General features: G+C 38.5%; 1 protein-coding gene and 1 non-coding gene across 4 annotated transcripts in view; both read left to right on the top strand.

The window, feature by feature from the left end:
• Window positions 1–19,063, top strand: part of CDH8 (cadherin 8) — a 358,644-nt gene that overhangs the window by 256,254 nt on the left and 83,327 nt on the right. Inside the window, exon 8 of one of the 3 annotated variants that reach the window (XM_060083247.1) lies at window positions 18,057–18,062. The exons of the other annotated variants lie outside the window; for them this stretch is intronic. Coding sequence (XP_059939230.1) covers window positions 18,057–18,062 — 6 coding nt within the window. The remainder of the gene's footprint in view (window positions 1–18,056; window positions 18,063–19,063) is intronic. 3 annotated transcript variants of the gene reach the window in all.
• On the top strand, window positions 10,910–11,040 carry LOC132481005 (small nucleolar RNA SNORA18). The gene has a single exon (XR_009530717.1). It is a non-coding gene; the product is annotated as a small nucleolar RNA SNORA18 (small nucleolar RNA).

Genomic DNA, 19,063 nt, shown 5'->3' with positions numbered 1-19,063 from the left:
CTGCATGAGCTGCTTATAAATTTTGGAGATTAATCCTTTGTCAGTTGCTTCATTGGCAAATATTTTCTCCCATTCTGAGGGTTGTCTTTTGGTCTTGTTTATGGTTTCCTTTGCTGTGCAAAAGCTTTGAAGTTTCATTAGGTCCCATTTGTTTAGTTTTTATTTCCATTTCTCTAGGAGTTGGGTCAAAAAGGATCTTGCTGTGATTTATGACATAGAGTTTTCTGCCTATGTTTTCCTCTAAGAGTTTGATAGTTTCTGGCCTTCCATTTAGGTCTTTAATCCATTTTGAGCTTATTTTTGTGTATGGTGTTAGGGAGTGATCTGAACTCATATTTTTACATGTACCTGTCCAGTTTTCACAGCACCACTTAATGAAGAGGCTGTCTTTTCTCCACTATACATTCCTGCCTCCTTTATCAAAGATAAGGTGACCATATGTGTGTGGGTTTATCTCTGGGCTTTCTATCCTGTTCCATTGATCTATATTTCTGTTTTTGTGCCAGTACCATACTGTCTTGATTACTGTAGCTTTGTAGTATAGTCTGAGGTCAGGGAGCCTGATTCCTCCAGCTCCGTTTTTCTTTCTCAAGATTACTTTGGCTATTCGGAGTCTTTTGTGTTTCCATACAAATTGTGAAATTTTTTGTTCTAGTTCTGTGAAAAATGCCAGTGGTAGTTTGATAGGGATTACATTGAATCTGTAGATTGCTTTGGGTAGTAGAGTCATTTTCACAATGTTGATTCTTCCAATCCAAGAACATGGTATATCTCTCCATCTATTTGTATCATCTTTAATTTCTTTCATCAGTGTCTTATAATTTTCTGCATACAGGTCTTTTGTCTCCTTAGGAAGGTTTTTTTCCTAGGTATTTATTTCTTTTTGTTGCAATTGTAAATGGGATTGTTTCCTTAATTTAACTTTCAGATTTTTTCATCATTAGTGTATAGGAATGCCAGAGATTTCTGTGCATTAATTTTGTATCCTGCTACTTTACCAAATTCATTGATTAGCTCTAGTAGTTTTCTGGTAGCATCTTTAGGATTCTCTATGTAGAGTATCATGTCATCTGCAAACAGTGACAGCTTTACTTCTTCTTTTCCCATTTTGATTCTTTTTATTTCCTTTTCTTCTCTGATTGCTGTGGCTAAAACTTCTAAAACTATGTTGAATAAGAGTGGTGAGAGTGGGCAACCTTGTCTTTTTCCTGATCTTAGTGGAAATGCTTTCAGTTTTTCACCATTGAGGATGGTGTTGGCTGTGGGTTTGTCATATATGGCCTTTATTATGTTGAGGAAAGTTCCCTCTATGCCTACTTTCTGCGGGGTTTTTATCATAAATGGGTGTTGAATTTTGTCGAAAGCTTTCTCTGCGTCTATTGAGATGATTGTATGGTTTTTCTCCTTCAACTTGTTAATATGGTGTATCACGTTGATTGATTTGCGTATATTGAAGAATCCTTGCATTCCTGGAATAAACCCCACTTGATCATAGTGTATGATCCTTTCAATATGTTGTTGGATTCTGTTTGCTAGAATTTTGTTGAGGATTTTTGCATCTATGTTCATCAGTGATATTGGCCTGTAGTTTTCTCTTTGTGACATCGTTGTCTGGTTTTGGTATCAAGGTGATGGTGGCCTCGTAGAATGAGTTTGGGAGTGTTCCTCCCTCTGCTATATTTTGGAAGAGTTTGAGAAGGATAGGTGTTAGCTCTTCTCTAAATGTTTGACAGAATTCGCCTGTGAAGCCATCTGGTCCTGTGCTTTTGTTTGTTGGAAGATTTTTAATCACAGTTTCAATTTCAGTGCTTGTGATTGGTCTGTTCATATTTTCTATTTCTTCCTGATTCAGTCTTGGCAGGTTGTGCCTTTCTAAGAATTTGTCCATTTCTTCCAGGTTGTCCATTTTATTGGCATAGAGTTGCTTGTAGTAATCTCTCATGATCCTTTGTATTTCTGCAGTGTCAGTTGTTACTTCTCCTTTTTCATTTCTAATTCTGTTGATTTGAGTCTTCTCCCTTTTCTTGATGAGTCTGGCTAATGGTTTACCAATTTTGTTTATCTTCTCAAAGAACCAGCTTTTAGTTTTATTGATCTTTGCTATAGTTTCCTTCATTTCTTTTTCATTTATTTCTGATCTGATTTTTATGAAGTCTTTCCTTCTGCTAACTTAGGGGGTTTTTTTGTTCTTCTTTCTCTAATTGCTTTAGGTGCAAGGTTAGGTTGTTTATTGGAGATGTTTCCTGTGTCTTAAGGTAGGATTGTATGCTATAAACTTCCCTCTTAGAACTGCTTTTGCAGCATCCCATAGGTTTTGGGTCATTGTGTCTCCATTGTCATTTGTTTCTAGGTATTTTTTTATTTCCTCTTTGATTTCTTCAGTAATCACTTCGTTATTAAGTAGTGTATTGTTTAGCCTCCATGTGTTTGTATTTTTTACAGATCTTTTCCTGTAATTGATATTTAATATCATAGCGTTGTGGTCCAAAAAGATACTTGATACAATTTCAATTTTCTTAAATTTACCAAGGCTTTATTTGTGACCCAAGATATGATCTATCCTGGAGAATGTTCCATGAGCACTTGAGAAAAATGTGTATTCTGTTGTTTTTGGATGGAATGTCCTATAAATATCAATTAAGTCCATCTTGTTTAATGTATCATTTAAAGCTTGTATTTCCTTATTTGTTTTCCTTTTGGATGATCTGTCCATTGGTGAAAGTGGGGTGTTAAAGTCCCCTACTATGGATGTGTTACTGTTGATTTCCCCTTTTATGGTTGTTAGTATTTGCCTTATGTATTGAAGTGCTCCTATGTTGGGTGCATAAATATTTACAATTGTTATATCTTCTTCTTGGATCGATCCGTTGATCATTATGTAGTGTCCTTCTTTGTCTCTTCTAATAGTCTTTATTTTAAAGTCTATTTTCTGTGATATGAGAATTGCTACTCCAGCTTTCCATTTGCATGGAATATCTTTTTCCATCCCCTTACGTTCAGTCTGTATGTGTCTCTAGGTCTGAAGTGGGTCTCTTGTAGACAGCATATATATGGGTCTTGTTTTTGTATCCATTCAGCTAATCTGTGTCTTTTGGTGGGAGCATGTAGTCCATTTACATTTAAGGTAATTATCGATACATATGTTCCTATTCCCATTTTCTTAATTGTTTTGGGTTCATTATTGTAGGTCTTTTCCTTCTCTTGTGTTTCTTGCCTAGAGAAGTTCCTTTAGCATTTGTTGTAAAGCTGGTTTGGTGGTGTTGAACTCTCTTAGCTTTTGCTTGTCTGTAAGGGTTTTAATTTCTCCATCAAATCTGAATGAGATCCTTGCTGGGTAGAGTAATCTTGGTTGCAGGTTTTTCTCCTTCATCACTTTAAATATGTCCTGCCAGTCCCTTCTGGCTTGCAGAGTTTCTGCTGAAAGATCAGCTGTTAACCTTATGGGGATTCCCTTGTGTGTTATTTGTTTTTCCCTTGCTGCTTTTAATATGTTTTCTTTGTATTTAATTTTTGACAGTTTGATTAGTATGTTTCTTGGCATATTTCTCCTTGGATTTATCCTGTATGGGACTCTCTGTGCTTCTTGGACTTGATTAACTATTTCCTTTCCCATATTAGGGAAGTTTTCAACTATAATCTCTTCAAATAATTTCTCAGTCCCTTTCTTTTTCTCTTCTTTTCCTGTAACCCCTATAATTCGAATGTTGGTGTGTTTAATGTTGTCCCAGAGGTCTCTGAGACTGTCCTCAGTTTTTTTCATTCTTTTTTCTTTATTCTGCTCTGTAGTAGTTATTTCCACTATTTTATCTTCCAGGTCACTTATCCGTTCTTCTGCCTCAGTTATTCTGCTATTGATCCCTTTTAGAGTATTTTTAATTTCATTTATAGTGTAGTTCATCATTGCTTGTTTCATCTTTAGTTTTTCTAGGTCCTTGTTAAATGTTTCCTGCATGTTGTCTATTCTATTTCCAAGATTTTGGATCATCTTTACTATCATTACTCTGAATTCTTTTTCAGGTAGACTGCCTACTTCCTCTTCATTTGTTAGGTCTGGTGGGTTTTTATCTTGCTCCTTCATCTGCTGTGTGTTTTTCTGTCTTCTCCTTTTGCTTATCTTACTGTGTTTGGGGTCTCCTTTTTGCAGGCTGCAGGTTCGTAGTTCCCGTTGTTTTTGGTGTCTGTCCCTAGTGGCTAAGGTTGGTTCAGTGGGTTGTGTAGGCTTCCTGGTTGAGGGGACTAGTGCCTGTGTTCTGTTGGATGAGGTTGGATCTTGTCTTTCTGGTGGGCAGGTCCACGTCTGGTGGTGTGTTTTGGGGTGTCTGGACTTATATGATTTTCGGTAGCCTCTCAGCTAATGGGTGGGGTTGTGTTCCTGTCTTGCTAGTTGTTTGGCATAGGGTGTCCAGCACTGTAGCTTGCTGGTCGTTGAGTGAAGCTGGGTGCTGGTGTTGAGATGGAGATCTCTGGGAGATTTTCGCCGTTTGATATTATGTGGAGCTGGGAGGTCTCTTGTTGGACCAGTGTCCTGACCTTGGTTCTCCCACCTCAGAGGCACAGCACTGACTCCTGGCTGCAGCACCAAGAGCCTTTCTTTCACACGGCTCAGAATAAAAGGGAGAAAAAGAAAGAAAGAAGGAAGAAAGAAAGAAAGGAGGGAGAAAGGAAGGAAAAAAAGAAAGAAAGAAGATATAGTAAAATAAAATAAAGTAAGATAAAATAAAGTTATTAAAATAAAAAATTATTATTAAGAAAAAAAACTAAAAAAAAAGAAAATGGATGGATAGAACCCTAGAACAAATGGTGGAAGCAAAGCTATACAAAAAAAATCTCACACAGAAGCATACACATACACACTCACAAAAAGAGGAAAAGGGGAAAAAATCATAAATCTTGCTCTCAAAGTCAACCTCCTCAATTTGGGATGATTTGTTGTCTATTCAGGTATTCCACAGATGCAGGGTACATCAAGTTGACTGTGGAGCTTTAATCTGCTGTTTCTGAGGCTGCTGGGAGAGATTTCCCTTTATCTTCTTTGTTCTCACAGCTCACGGGGCTCAGCTTTGGATTTGGCCCCGCCTCTGCATGTCGGTCACCGGAGGGCGTCTGTTCTTCGCTCAGACAGGACGGGGTTAAAGGAGCAGCTGCTTCTGGGACTCTGGCTCACTCAGGCCTGGGAGAGGGAGGGGTATGGAGTGCGGGGCGAGCCTGCGGCGGCAGAGGCCGACGTGACGTTGCATAAGCCTGAGGCGCGCCGTGCGTTCTCCCCGGGATGTTGTCTCTGGATCCCGGGACCCTGGCAGTGGCGGGCTGCACAGGCTTCCCGAAAGGGGGTGTGGATAGTGATCTGTGCTTGCACACAGGCTTCTTGGTGGCGGCAGCAGCAGCCTTAGCATCTCATGCCCGTCTCTGGGGTCTGCGCTTTCTGCCGCGGCTCGCGCCCGTCTCTGGAGCTCCTTTAAGCAGCGCTCTGAATCCCCTCTCCTGGCGCAGCAGGAAACAAAGAGGGAAGAAAAAGTCTCTTGCCTTTTCGTCAGGTCCAGACTTCCCTGGACTCCCTCCTGGCCAGCCGTGGTGCACTAACCCCCTGTAGGCTGTGTTCACTCTGCCAACCCCAGTCCTCTCATGCGCTCTGACCGAAGCCGGAGCCTCAGCTCCCAGCCCCGCCCATGCCAGAGGGTGAGCAGACAAGCCTCTCGGCCTGGTGAGTGCTGGTCGGCACCGATCCTCTGTGCGGGAATCTCTCCGCTTTGCCCTCCGCACCCCTGTTGCTGTGCTCTCCTCCGCGGCTCTGAAGCTCCCCACCTCCGCCGCCCGCAGTCTCCGCCCGCGAAGGCACTTCTGGTGTGTGGAAACCTTTCCTCCTTCACGGCTCCCTCCCACTGGTGCAGGTCCCGTCCCTATTCTTTTGTCTCTGTTTTTTCTTTTGCCATACCCAGGTACGTGGGGAATTTCTTGCCTTTTGGGAGGTCTGAGGTCTTCTGCCAGCGTGCAGTAGGTGTTCTGTAGGAGTTGTTCCACGTGTAGATGTATTTCTGGTGTATCTGTGGGGAGGAAGGTGATCTCTGCGTCTTACTCTTCCGCCATGGTACTTCTGGACTTCAGAGTTCTCTTTAGCCTGTGGATAAAATGAGACCATCACTAAGTTCTCATCAATCTCAGGTTGATGGATCTTCAATGGCTGCAGCATAATATGATAATGAAGAGCACAGGTTTGGGGACAGAAAGATATGGGGTTGTAAGCTAACTACAGTACCTGTAACTCATGTGATGTTAGGAAAAGCGCTTATCCTTTCTAAGCCTCATTTTCATCGTTTGTAAGGTGTACATAATAACATTTTTCTATAGTGTATGCTTCACCTACCATAGCCCCTAGTCTTAAAAAAAATCATAGAATGGTTGAAATATACAGGGGAACATGTGGGGGAAGCAAAAATCTTTAATCTTTTGAAACAGCATATTCAAATATGGTCTAGCGTAAAGTCTTTTAGGGGTTCCATGAGGTCACAGTGTGTTTATAATAATACACAGATGCTATTTGCCTTTTTCTCTCTCATGTTCTCACACGTGAGAGTGGAGTTTTCCAAAGGCTACATGACATGTGTTGGTATCATTGCTTAATGGCTAATGAAATGTGTGTGTGTATGTGTATTATTTTGTTTTAAAAATTAGTTGTGATTTCTAGTTGGTAAATATTGAGAGATATTAGCTAGTAACATGTTTTTATAAATAAAAGCTTTTTGATTTCTTCAGTTACTTTTAAGTGTATAAGGAGGCCCTGAGACCAAACTGTTTAAGAACCATAGCCTTAGGAAGGCATTTATCTTCTCAATTAGTTTGAGATATAGTAACAGCAAAAAGTATTGCTATATCTTAGATATCATATTGATAAAATAATTTATCACCAGCAAAATGTAGGTTTGATATTGAAAGAAGTAATGTATATAACATCTTTCATAGGATTCTTGGTTTATTATAGAGAGTAAGAGCTCACTAAATGTTGGTCATTGTTAATAGCAGAATGAAAATGAAGTTATCCTCAGTGGAAATAGATTGACATTATAATTGACATTTCTAGGGTCTCATCAAATAAGGCTGCCTTCTCTCGAGACAGCATTTTGTCAGGACAGATCAAGACTTGCCTTCTGCTAAATCCCGGGTATTGTTACCCTTTCAGAGAGGCATATGAGCAGGAATAGGGAATTAAGTATGTCACAGAGATAAAGGCAGGGGGGCCCATCGAGGTCTTCCAGGGAGTGACACCCCAGTATAAGGACCAAGCCTGATGTGCTCTTTCAGGACTAGCCCTGCCTCTAAAAATAGGCGGATTAACAGAGCACAGGGCTGCCAGGATTTAAATTGCACATCTAACTCCCATTCCTCTCACTCCATGTTTTTTCAAGCCAATTTTTGTGACTATTTTATTCAATTTTAGAAACGCTGCAGTAAAATATGCTGACCTAGATGATGATGATAATAATGACAACAACAACAACTATCATTCCGTCATTTCTTGAACTTACTTTCCTCAGAGCTTGACACAGCATTCTGAGTAGTCACCCATGTATTTTACAAAACTTTCCTGTGTGGTTAGAAATTATATTATCTACATTGTGCACATGAGAAACTCAGATAGCTATTGTGTGTCTTTAAGCTTTAAGGACTTTACAACTAGTACTTGGTGGAGCCAAACTTTGAACCTACGTTTGTCTGACACCAGAACCTCTGCCTTAACCATTGTGCCACACTACAAAGCCTTTGGTGGACATTTTATTTTCACTGTAAATTAATGTATTCACATTCTTGTTAAGCAAGTGTCTTCCATGGGCTTGGCTAATGCATATCTGTGCTCTGAAGCACCATTCTCTTCAGGAATGTGCTGACAGAATAAAGTTTCTGTTCCCACAAAGCTGAGGACAAAACCCTAAATCTCAGTGAACGTAGCAAGGTGAATGATATTTTGGAAAATTTAGTCATGAAAGTGAGGCTCTTGCCAGATAAGGATAACTTTGGCCTCCAGATTTCATCTCTGCTAGTAATAGGAATTCCTTACATTTCTATTTTTATATATTTTGTAAACTGATTCTTTATTCTTTACAACATTGAAGCCTCAAAACAACAACATGAAAATAAGCCAGGGCTGGTTGTATTATCCTACATTTTAGATGATATAGCTGAAAGTTAGAAAGCTTGAGTTGTTTTCTCAAGATCATTCTGCTAGACAGTGTAAAGTCATTCTGTAACCCTAAGACTTTTCATGAATCTGTAATTAGCATGTGCTTCACTAATATTCATTTTGCAAGAACAGATATGTACCAGATCGATTCTGGTAATACAGACTGTGAGGATGGTAACAATAATACCACCTCTTGATCACTCTGTGTATTACCATCAATTTTATGGAGTATTTTATTTTATTTTATTTTTTTTATTTTTTGTGGTACGCGGCCCTCTCACTGTTGTGGCCTCTCCCGTTGCGGAGCACAGGCTCCGGATGCGCAGGCTCAGCGGCCATGGCTCACAGGCCCAGCCGCTTCGCGGCACGTGGGATCTTCCCGGACCGGGGCACAAACCCGCATCCCCTGCATCGGCAGGCAGACTCTCAACCACTGCGCCACCAGGGAAGCCCCTGGAGTAGTTATTTTACCTAGGAACTGTATAAAGAGTGTCACACACACTTTTAAATCAGGCAGAAATCATCTTGGTAAACACCTTGAAAAGTGTTAACACATCAGAAGAGATCGAATTGAGAATGGTCGTGTTTCGACTGTCTTCAAGGAAGCAAGATGGCTGCTGCCCTGCTCCTTATATAGTGCTCATCCTCTCACCTCTCTGCAGATTGTCTTCTCCAAAGCACATAAATGCATCCTTGGAGTTGTGTATGCTTGAGGCTCAGAAGTTTGATCTTGTTTTTAAGGTGCCAGGATAATGTTGGCCTGAAGCTCCTCTTCATACCATAAGTAACTTGCATGGACAAAAGACTATTAACTTTTCTTAGTACAATAAATATTGAGATAAGAGACTGTTAAGTAAATAGATTATATTATCTTCATTTTATAATATTGAGATATATGGAGGTAATTTCCTCAAGATCACTGAATGAGCACTTTGTAAAAGTAAAATGTCTACCAAGTCTGTCTTTCTACATCAGTAGACTATATTCAAGTTAATAGCACATGGACTCCTTGCAAATAACTAAATTTATTCTGGATGTAGAGTCTCTCTCTCCTCTCTGACTCCTTTCTCTCCTCCCATGGAATCAGCCTTGGGTTTCTCAAAGGAATGCAGCTAATTTAAAAAGTTTAGGGCTTCCCTGGTGGCACAGTGGTTAAGAATCTGCCTGCCAATGCAGGGTACACGGGTTCGAGCCCTGGTCTGGGAAGATCCCACATGCCGTGGAGCAACTAAGCCCTTGTGCCACAACTACTGAGCCCACACGCCTAGAGCCCGTGCTCTGCAACAAGAGAAGCCACCGCAAAGAAAAGCCCGTGCACCAAAACCAAAAGTAGCCCCTGCTCGCTGCAACTAGAGAAAGCCTGTACGCAGCAATGAAGACAAACGCAGCCAAAAATAAATAAATAAAATTAATTAATTAATTAAAATAAATAAATAAATAAATAAAAAGTTTATATCGGTCTATTGCTTAAGTACTGGGTCAAGCCAGATGTGAATTTCAGACCTTGTTTCATATTTGAAAACAATTTACTTCCTTTCTTATCATAGTTAAAGCCTAGAAGGCAGAAAACAGTAGAACTCTCCTGCATTAATGCGAGAGCATTTTTAAACAATTAGATGCCTATAATATGTGATGTCAAAACATCTGGCAGCAGAAATGAAAAATTAAATCAACTGGAATTTATCCACATTCAGCCAAGTAACAGAGGTGGGGGAAAGGCTAGACAAGTATCTCAACTAATTTTGATAAATTCCAGGAGAAATAAACCCTAATTGTCCATTTATTAAGTCTTTGGAATCATGGGTCTAATGATAGTAATCCCATCTGAAGGTTGGGTGCCAACTGAAGTGTCAGCTTGCAGCATTTGAAGATCATCCCCTTTCTTGGTTTCTTAATTCTCAGATGTTTTCATTCTTTTTTTCCTGAAAAATTGTTTAGTTTCTCAGATCTGTTTGAGATTTAGGCATTTGATTTAAGCACTTGATTCAAACAACAAAAAGCTCTTTAAAAATTGCATTATGGGCCTCCCTGGTGGCGCAGTGGTTGAGAGTCTGCCTGCCGATGCAGGGGATACGGGTTCGTGCCCCGGTCTGGGAGGATCCCATATGCCGCGGAGCGGCTGGGCCCGTAAGCCATGGCCGCTGGGCCTGCGCGTCCGGAGCCTGTGCTCCGCAAGGGGAGAGGCCACAACGGTGAGAGGCCCGTGAACAGCAAAAAAAAAATAAATTAAATAAATAAATAAATAAATAAATAAATAAATAAATAAATATCGCGTTATTCCTGCATTCTTATATCTGCCTTACTCACCAAGGTTGGTAGGGTCATAGTTCTACTGGAAATTTTATTTGAAGAATCCAATAGGATGATGATCTCTTAATTTATCTCTTTACATGTATTTCATTAATCTTTGCAGCATTCCTCTGAAGTATGTAAAGGGCAAGTATTATTAGACCCATTTTTCAAGTGTAGAAAACAAGATAAAATGAGATAGAAAATCATTTTCCTTGGATAGCAATAAGAGCCTTGACCAAACCACCTCATATGTGTAGTTGTGGTATTGCTTTGAAAACGTGACAAATGCTAGCTAGTTAATTTACTTGGAAATTATTTCTTAAACTTGTAAGTTGAGTTATTAGTGTGTATGTATGTGTGTGTGTGTGTAGATCTGTATCTATATTTATATTCTGAGGGGGACAGGAAAGGGAATTGTTTCTACACATTACAATAAGCATTGGAGTTGAGGTCTATCCCAATGAGGCTTTTCCTATAGACCTACATCGTTGGAAACGCCTCACAGGATAACTATGTGGTTTCCTTTACTCACAGAACTATGTGTTAAATCTGTGGGAAAGAACTACAAGACAGAGCTGCTAAATAAACTGAAAAACCTAACAATCAAACTTTTTAATTGTAGGTATTGGCATATCCCAAAGATCTGTACTATTCTAGGGTGTGATAACTTAGGAATTAATATGATTTGAACTTAATGAATGTTTAGAGGGTGTCTTAAATTCAGAACCAGGCAGATCCATCTCCTCTGACCTTGAACATGGCCCTAAAGTAAATTGCTTGAGGAAACTAGATCCTAAAGATTACAGGTGGGGAATTTTTGAAGTGTGTCCATATTCCATTGGATATCAAAGAAATCTGACTAAAAGAATTGTGGATGACTTGATAACTGTGGATTGAGCAAAAGTTATTTTTGGGAGGGCTATCTTGAAGATTATGACTCAAACATTGGAGGAACTAAGGTGACTGGCAGTGGAAGGAATCAGAATGTGTGAAATTCCTTAAAAACGTATTGACTTTAAATAATTTTGCCTATGTTACACATAATTTTAAAAACCCTTTACACTTTTTGTATAAAATAAGCATTGGAGAACTGAGAACTAATTTAAATTAGTCAGTCTCTTGGTCTATGTCATGCCACCTATTACCTTCACTGTGTCAGTTTTCTCTACCTTTCCTCCCCAAAGCTCATGACACAACAGACTATGAAGACAGAGAATCTTTGGTATACTTCGTTCAGTGTGGAGACAAGACGAAATGTACAGCAACATTAATCAGACAGTTTATGGACACGTATAATGGTTATTATGCTGTGTCAGTAATTGGATGTGAATGGTTAACGATTCATGTAGATGGTAGTAATTAGTCTTACTTTCCAAAGATAAACTGAGCACATTTGGAACCATCTGTGGAGAAAGACAGGAAAAGCGTTGAAGTTGGGTAGTGCTCTTTGATTTGAATCTAAAACCCATTCCTTTCTCAACTGACTGCTCTTGACCTCTTTTCAATGCCCTTTCCTACTTCTGTCATCAAAGAAAGGCATTTTGGGAAGATAGCATTTTGTTTGAATTCTGTCTAGGCCACATATGTGTTGTGTGACTATGGGAAAGTCCCCCCATGTTTCTGAGCTTCAGCTTCCTTCTTTGTAAAATGTGAATGATAATATCAACATCATAGGAATGTTGAATGATCTAAAGTAGAGAAGGCACCTAGTTAGCACCTAGCATCATGCCTGGTACACTGAAATTGAAAATTAGTTATAGTCAATGTATTCATTCGATTGTTATAGTATATTGTTCACACTAAATTATTCATCTTTGAATTTCCAGGGTCTAGCAGAAACTAGAGTATGATGCTCAGTGATACTAGTTGCTATTATTAATAAGGGTCTACCTTGCTCCATTAGCCGTGTGCTTTGCTGTTACAGATATAACTTTGTTTATTTATTATTTCACTTCTGAAGATTCTACAAAATATACAGAATCCTAATCTATTCTCTAACAGCTTTGAAGCATTTTCTAGCTATGCCTCCCTACTTATTTGGCAAAAAGGATTAAAAAAAACTACACCTCCCCCTGAAGTCCCTAAACCATCTACTCAGTCTGAATATTGCTATTTTCTTGAAGTTAAACCCTAGACATAAAAATGATAACTGATTTTTTATGCTGTCAGTTGTGCATTCAGATAACACTTGGTTCTGCCAGGAACTTCCACAGAATTGAAGTTTAGAAGATAAATAGGCAGAAAATCCAGTCAGAGACAACCAGAGGTTTCCCTTTCAGCTCTACCTCCCAATAGTATTATTTTACAGCTAATGTGCACTCTGACGACTTGCAGTCTGTGCCTTGTGATGCACATGGAAGGATCAATGGGGGGCCTTGGGGAGGAGGAGGGCGAGAGCATGCAGTACTCTGCAATCCTGAAACCAGAACATCCTGGGTGGTGTATCTGAAGTTCCTGTTATGAGCTTAGTGTCTAGAAAGTAATATGGTCAAAACTGCCTGAGTGAATAATAATATCTATTATGACTCTGGAATGTGTGTCAGCAGTTCAGACACCCCCTGTTGTAAATAGATGGAAACCAGAACTGGCCCACAGGAGCTAGACTAACAGATGAAGAAAGACTGGACAATTTAGCATTGTGCTTATGAACATAGGCTCTGGAGGGATCCAGACCAGAAGGATCATTTCTGTTGTCCCTTTATGTACTGTGCAAGCTCAGGTCCTAGGTAGGCTCCTCCTAAGATGTGTGATCTTCAGCATCTTGTTTAATATTCCTGCCCCAGCAGGAAGTGGGTGCCCAAATGTTCTCACTATCACTAGAAACAAAGCTGCATTTTCATGGGATGCACATAGTAGTTGTTCAGAAAATACACTAAGGCACCACTTCTTAAGCTTTTCTGTCCCTTTGAGTTAACTGGAGATCTTGTAAAAAGGCAGATTTGGATTCTCTAAGTCTGGAGTACAGATTCTGCATTTCTAATAAACTTGCAGATGATGTTGATGTTACTGGTCAGTGGAGTAAATATGATTAGTGAGGCTCTATTTAGTATATGTTTAATAGTTATCACAAAACAAAACTCTAGGCTACTGTTTCTCAGAGTTCAGCATGCATCACACCCACCTGGAGGTGATGATTGAAGCACAGATTGCTTGTGCTTCATTGGGTCTGAGTTGGAGCCTGAGAATTTGCATATTTAACAAGTTTCCGAGTGATAGTCATACTGCAGTGTGTACCATAAATTGAAAAGCACTGACCTAGGCGAGTTCCTCCCTTATTTGAAAACTTCTGTTAATAGTTTTGAAAACCATATTTGGTTTTTCAGTCTTAGGTAGATGATGATCATCAGGAAGTATTTATTTATTTATTTAATATAATCATGTATTTGTATGCAGTTGTAAATATATATATATATATATATATATAGAGAGAGAGAGAGAGAGAGAATTCCTGTGCACCCTTATACAGCTTCTTCTACTGGTAACATCTTGCAGAACTATAGTACAGTGTCACAACCAGGATACCAACATCATACAATCTACCCAAACTTATTCAGATATCTCGTTTTACTTGTCCTCTCTCTCTCTCTCTCTCTCTCTCTCTCTCTCTCTGTGTGTGTGTGTGTGTGTGTGTGTGTGAGAGAGAGAGAGAGAGAGAGAGAGAGATTAGCTGTATGCAATTCTATCATGTGTCAGTTCATGTATATACCACCACAGTCAAGACATAATGAGACTTTCATCACTCACCACAAGAATCTCTACTGTTGTCCTTTTATAATCACTCTTTTAGTCAAAACCAATACATTTCCTTTAAAGACTTTGTAAGTTTCTAACAAATCAATTTATAATACATTCCATTAAAAAAGAGCTACACTCCCATATCTCTTCACAATGAGCCCTTCTTGATCTTGGGAATCTAGTGAAACTGCTATGGTCAATACTCTTAAGATTTTTTTTTTTTTTTTTTTTTTTTTTTTTTTTTTTTTTTTTGCGGTATGCGGGCCTCTCACTGTTGTGGCCTCCCCCGTTGCGGAGCACAGGCTCCGGACGCGCAGGCTCCGGACGCGCAGGCTCAGCGGCCATGGCTCACGGGCCCAGCCGCTCCGCGGCATATGGGATCCTCCCAGACCGGGGCACGAACCCGTATCCCCTGCATCGGCAGGCGGACTCTCAACCACTTGCGCCACCAGGGAGGCCCCCTCTTAAGATTTTTAACAGAGAGGATCTGGGAGATTATCCTGTCCTTAAAATCTTCACAGAGACTTTTATCTCTCTGAAAGTTCCCATGAGGAACCTCAGATCTTTCTGAGATAGTAACAACAAAGGATCATATTGTCCCAATCTGCATTTGATCAGTGGACTGAGATATTTCTTAACTTGAGAATTGTTTTTCTCTGGAGAAGCTGCAAATGAAAAAGTTTTATTTTCAAACCCAACCAGTCTTGATGGAAAAAATTCCTTCTTTAGCCAATGTCTCTCCATCCACATTTTGTTTAGTCAATGAGAAGAAGTGATGTGGTATTTTAAAAATTCTGCCTCTGCCTGGAATCTCTTAATCATCAAATTCATTAGGTACATTCTTTAGCCAATGTCTCTCCATCCACATTTTGTTTAGTCAATGAGAAGAAGTGATGTGGTATTTTAAAAATTCTGCCTCTGCCTGGAATCTCTTAATCATCAAATTCATTAGGTACATTACCTTTTCTTCTGCATGACCTGCAACTGACATGGTCAAAAATCTAGCCACTACATACAAGGTTCTCCTTTCCTCCAACTTCCAATAATACTTTCCCTATTTTCTTTACTATAAGACCCTGTCAACAGCCTCTTCACACCCTTTAGTCTTTCGACACTCTCCCTGGGGCCCTTTAGGCTTTCACAAGAGTCTTCCTAATTTATCTAGCTCCTGTCTGCCACCTGGTCCCAAAACCAATGCCATATGTTTTACGTTTTCATTACAGTAGCACATTACGTCCAGACACTAAAATCTGTTCTGATTATCTACTGTTATGTAACAAACTATTCCAGAACTTAGTGGCATAAAACAACAAATATGTATTTTACTAACAAATCTGAAATGTGAGCAGTGCCCGTCAGGGTCAGCTTGTCTCTGCAGAATGTGGTACCAGCTGTGATAGCCTGAATGTGGCTGACCATCCAATTCCAATATGACTTACTCACATGACTGGCACATTGGTGTTGGCTGTTAGCTGCCTTTTTAAGAGGTAGCTTGGGCTTCTTCATTGCTTGGTATCTGTGTTCCAACAGTGAGTATCCCAACAAAGATGGGAAGTGGAAGGTGGTAACTTTGTAAACTTGAGTCTAGAAATTGACATAATTCACTTTTTTCATATACTATTGATTAGTAAGAGAATATACATTCAACAGAGTGGAACATATTCCCCCACCTTGCAACAAGAGGCATGTCAAACAGTTTTGGGGCCATGTTTTAAAATTACCACACTAACTTTAGTTTCAGTTAACATAGTCTCAAACTACTTTTAAAATATTAAATAATACTATTAAAATTAATAATAAATGTTAAATGTTATTAGGTACTTCTTAAATACTTATAGAGTTTTAAGTCCTAAAACTTTAGAGCATACTAAAAGCTGAGAACATCTGTGTAGTTTCCTTATTATTTCATAAACCCTGTTAGGTGTATTTGTTGTTGTGCTTTATCTTTGGATTAAAAAAAAAGGTCCTTGTTTTAAGACTGGCCTTTTGCAGGGTAGCCAGCTATGTGACCTTGGGATTGTTCCTCGTATCCACCAAAGCTTTTAAAATTTTTCTATAAAGAATATTAATAATACATCTTTTTCAAGGAAAGAGGAAGGATTTTATATTTGAACAGAACTCAGTTTGAGACCCTACACTGAAATCCAGAAATGTTAGGAGTCATGCGTTTATTTCTTACAAGTAGTATTTAGGCCTCTTTAAAATAAAACAGTTTAAGTGAGGAATTACTTCTTTAGAATACTGCTATCAGAAATACCCGTTATCAATAACAATATGTGGCTATGATTTTAAACTTGAGGAAACTGTTTCAGGATAAAATAATACAAAAGCTGTATCACCCTAATACTACATAGATGTCTGGTATCTATACTATTTTGTCATCCCTTATTGCTCATCACTTGTACCTCAGATGCAGCATGCATGCAGTGTCCTAACTCTGGACCTTTTCTAGTTATATTATTTTTTCTTTCCTTGAATATCCTGTCATTTCTCTACATTTCCTGTCACTACTGTTCCTTCAAGGTTTGGATAAAATGTTTCCTTCTTTCAGAAGGTACATATTTTGTCCCAACTACATGGGAGTTCAGAGAAGGCAGTGATGATCTAATTTATAATTATAGTTATTTGTGTATGTGCCTTCTATTCCCTCCCAGACTAATGTCATCAAGGGCAGAGACCACATTTTACACTTTTCTATAATCCTCATAGCTCATGGCATACAAAGTATCACATTGTAAGTGATTGGCAAATATTAGTTCAATGAGCAAATAATCTTAATGGTTACTTTTGGGATACAGTTACAAGGTTTTTAAGCACATGCTTATAATACACTAAATAGTTTAGAAACAGAAAAAAAAAATCTAACCTATCAAGGTATGGGGAAAGAAAAGGGCACAGAATTCTTGCAAATATTCTGAGGTGGGAATATATCAGAAGAGAGGTTTCCTAACGAAGTAAAATATCCTCCAAGGACACAGCAGTTGGTTGTATACTTTAAAGTTAATAACCCAAGCCTAATTCTTTGTTAAAACCTAGAGTAGTTTTGTCTTACATTATCTCAATCTCAATAATCAAGAAAAAGATGTTGCTTAATTGTTTTTGCAGTTTGTCACTGTTATGTGCAAGTCTATCACTAAACCCAAGAAAATAATTTTGCTTGCTAACCATCCAGAAATCCGTGATTGAATACTTCCAGACGTTAGCCATGCTCTCCCTTCAGAATCTTTGCAACAACCGTTTCCTCTGCCTGGAATATGCATCCTCTTGCTGTAGTCATGATTAACTCCATCTTTAAGCCTTTGCTCAAATAAGCTCAACCCTTACCACCATCAGTACCAGATCTTCCTTATCCTGCTTTATTTGTTTTTATTAGCATTTAACCCTTTCTTACATACCATATAATTTAGTTATTATCATGTATACTGTTTATGAATTCTTCTCCATGGGTAGAATGTCTTTATGCTTTAAATTGATATCTCCTCAACAGTTACAGAGTATCTGATAATAGTAAGTCTTCAATAAATATTTACTGAATGAATGAATTATTGATTGAATAAAGAATGAAGGGAGAATATGTAAACTAGTACTAGACTGTTAACATTTATCTTGGCTTAAAGAGCATTGGCTAATACCTAATTCCATTGGATAATTAACTGGTAGTATAACAACATGCTTAGTTTCTACAGACATCTTCAAATATTTGAACTGGAAAGTTCACCACAACTCAATGCAATGTAATTTACCTTTTTGTTTTCATAAAGTGTAGTATGAAGCGTAGAGAGAGGAAATATGTTTCCTGCTATATGCCAACAATTAAACAACATGTTATTAATTCTAGGCTGACCCTGCACCCTAGTCCAGAGTTTTAGTTACCACACTCTTTATATGCAACTACTCTATAAACCAACTTTTCACTCTTCTTATTCACTATGTTAATTGTGTCCATTTGAACCTTTTAGTATATTGAGATGGTCAAAATGTGATTGGACAGTCTTTTGTCTCCAAGATACAAGTATCATGTTTCCTTTAAGCCAGTGTTTTTTAATCTCTCAGACTATTTTGGTTTTTTGTTTGTTTGTTTGTTTTTAATGGAGAGAAGGTAGAGGGTATTTGTGGCAAATTATTTCACCCCAGACACACTTCTAGAGGAAAATCATCTCTGCTAGTGCATGACTTTGTAACTCCATTTCTGTGGTGTCTGTATCAAGCTGATATTTAAGGCAAATATTACATAACTGCAAGAGATTTGGATGTGCTTTGGAATGAGGCATACATTAATTTCAAACCCTGTATCATATCTGTGTCTTTTAATTGTTTGACTTCAAGGATGTGAGATAGTTTTTGAGCAAATTCCAACACTTTCCTGAGACAAAATTATAATGAAGGTTTATGTGCAAGAAATGAAAAGTTATAGAATCTTTTTATTCTCACAGTTATGAAAAATCACCTGGATAGGCAATATTTGAAATGATAAAATTCTGAATTGCTCTCATGCACTTAATTAGAAGTAAATATGGATGTTGGGATGAGAAACTACACAGTGGAACTCATTAGCAGAGTATTTATTTATTTTTTTTCAGTAGAGAATTCTGGGAGCAATATCATCACCAAATATTAAGAAATTAGTGGGGGGGAAATCCTGAAATTATGTATAAATAAATCCAAGTCAACTTGCTTACAGGAAAAACAGTAATTTGTAGTGCTGTGAAAGCATGACCTGTAATTTCAACATAGGAACCAGATGAGGTGGAAAATTATTACAACAATTCCTATTTAGTTTCACTGAGTCAACTCCGGATAAACTTTTACTAAATAAATTTGGTAGTTAAACATGAGTCAGAATAAAAAGCAATGTTTGTTTTA

Source organism: Mesoplodon densirostris, chromosome 19, assembly GCF_025265405.1.
Source record: "Mesoplodon densirostris isolate mMesDen1 chromosome 19, mMesDen1 primary haplotype, whole genome shotgun sequence".
Taxonomy (NCBI): domain Eukaryota; kingdom Metazoa; phylum Chordata; class Mammalia; order Artiodactyla; family Ziphiidae; genus Mesoplodon; species Mesoplodon densirostris.
This window is presented reverse-complemented; position numbering and strand designations above follow the sequence as displayed.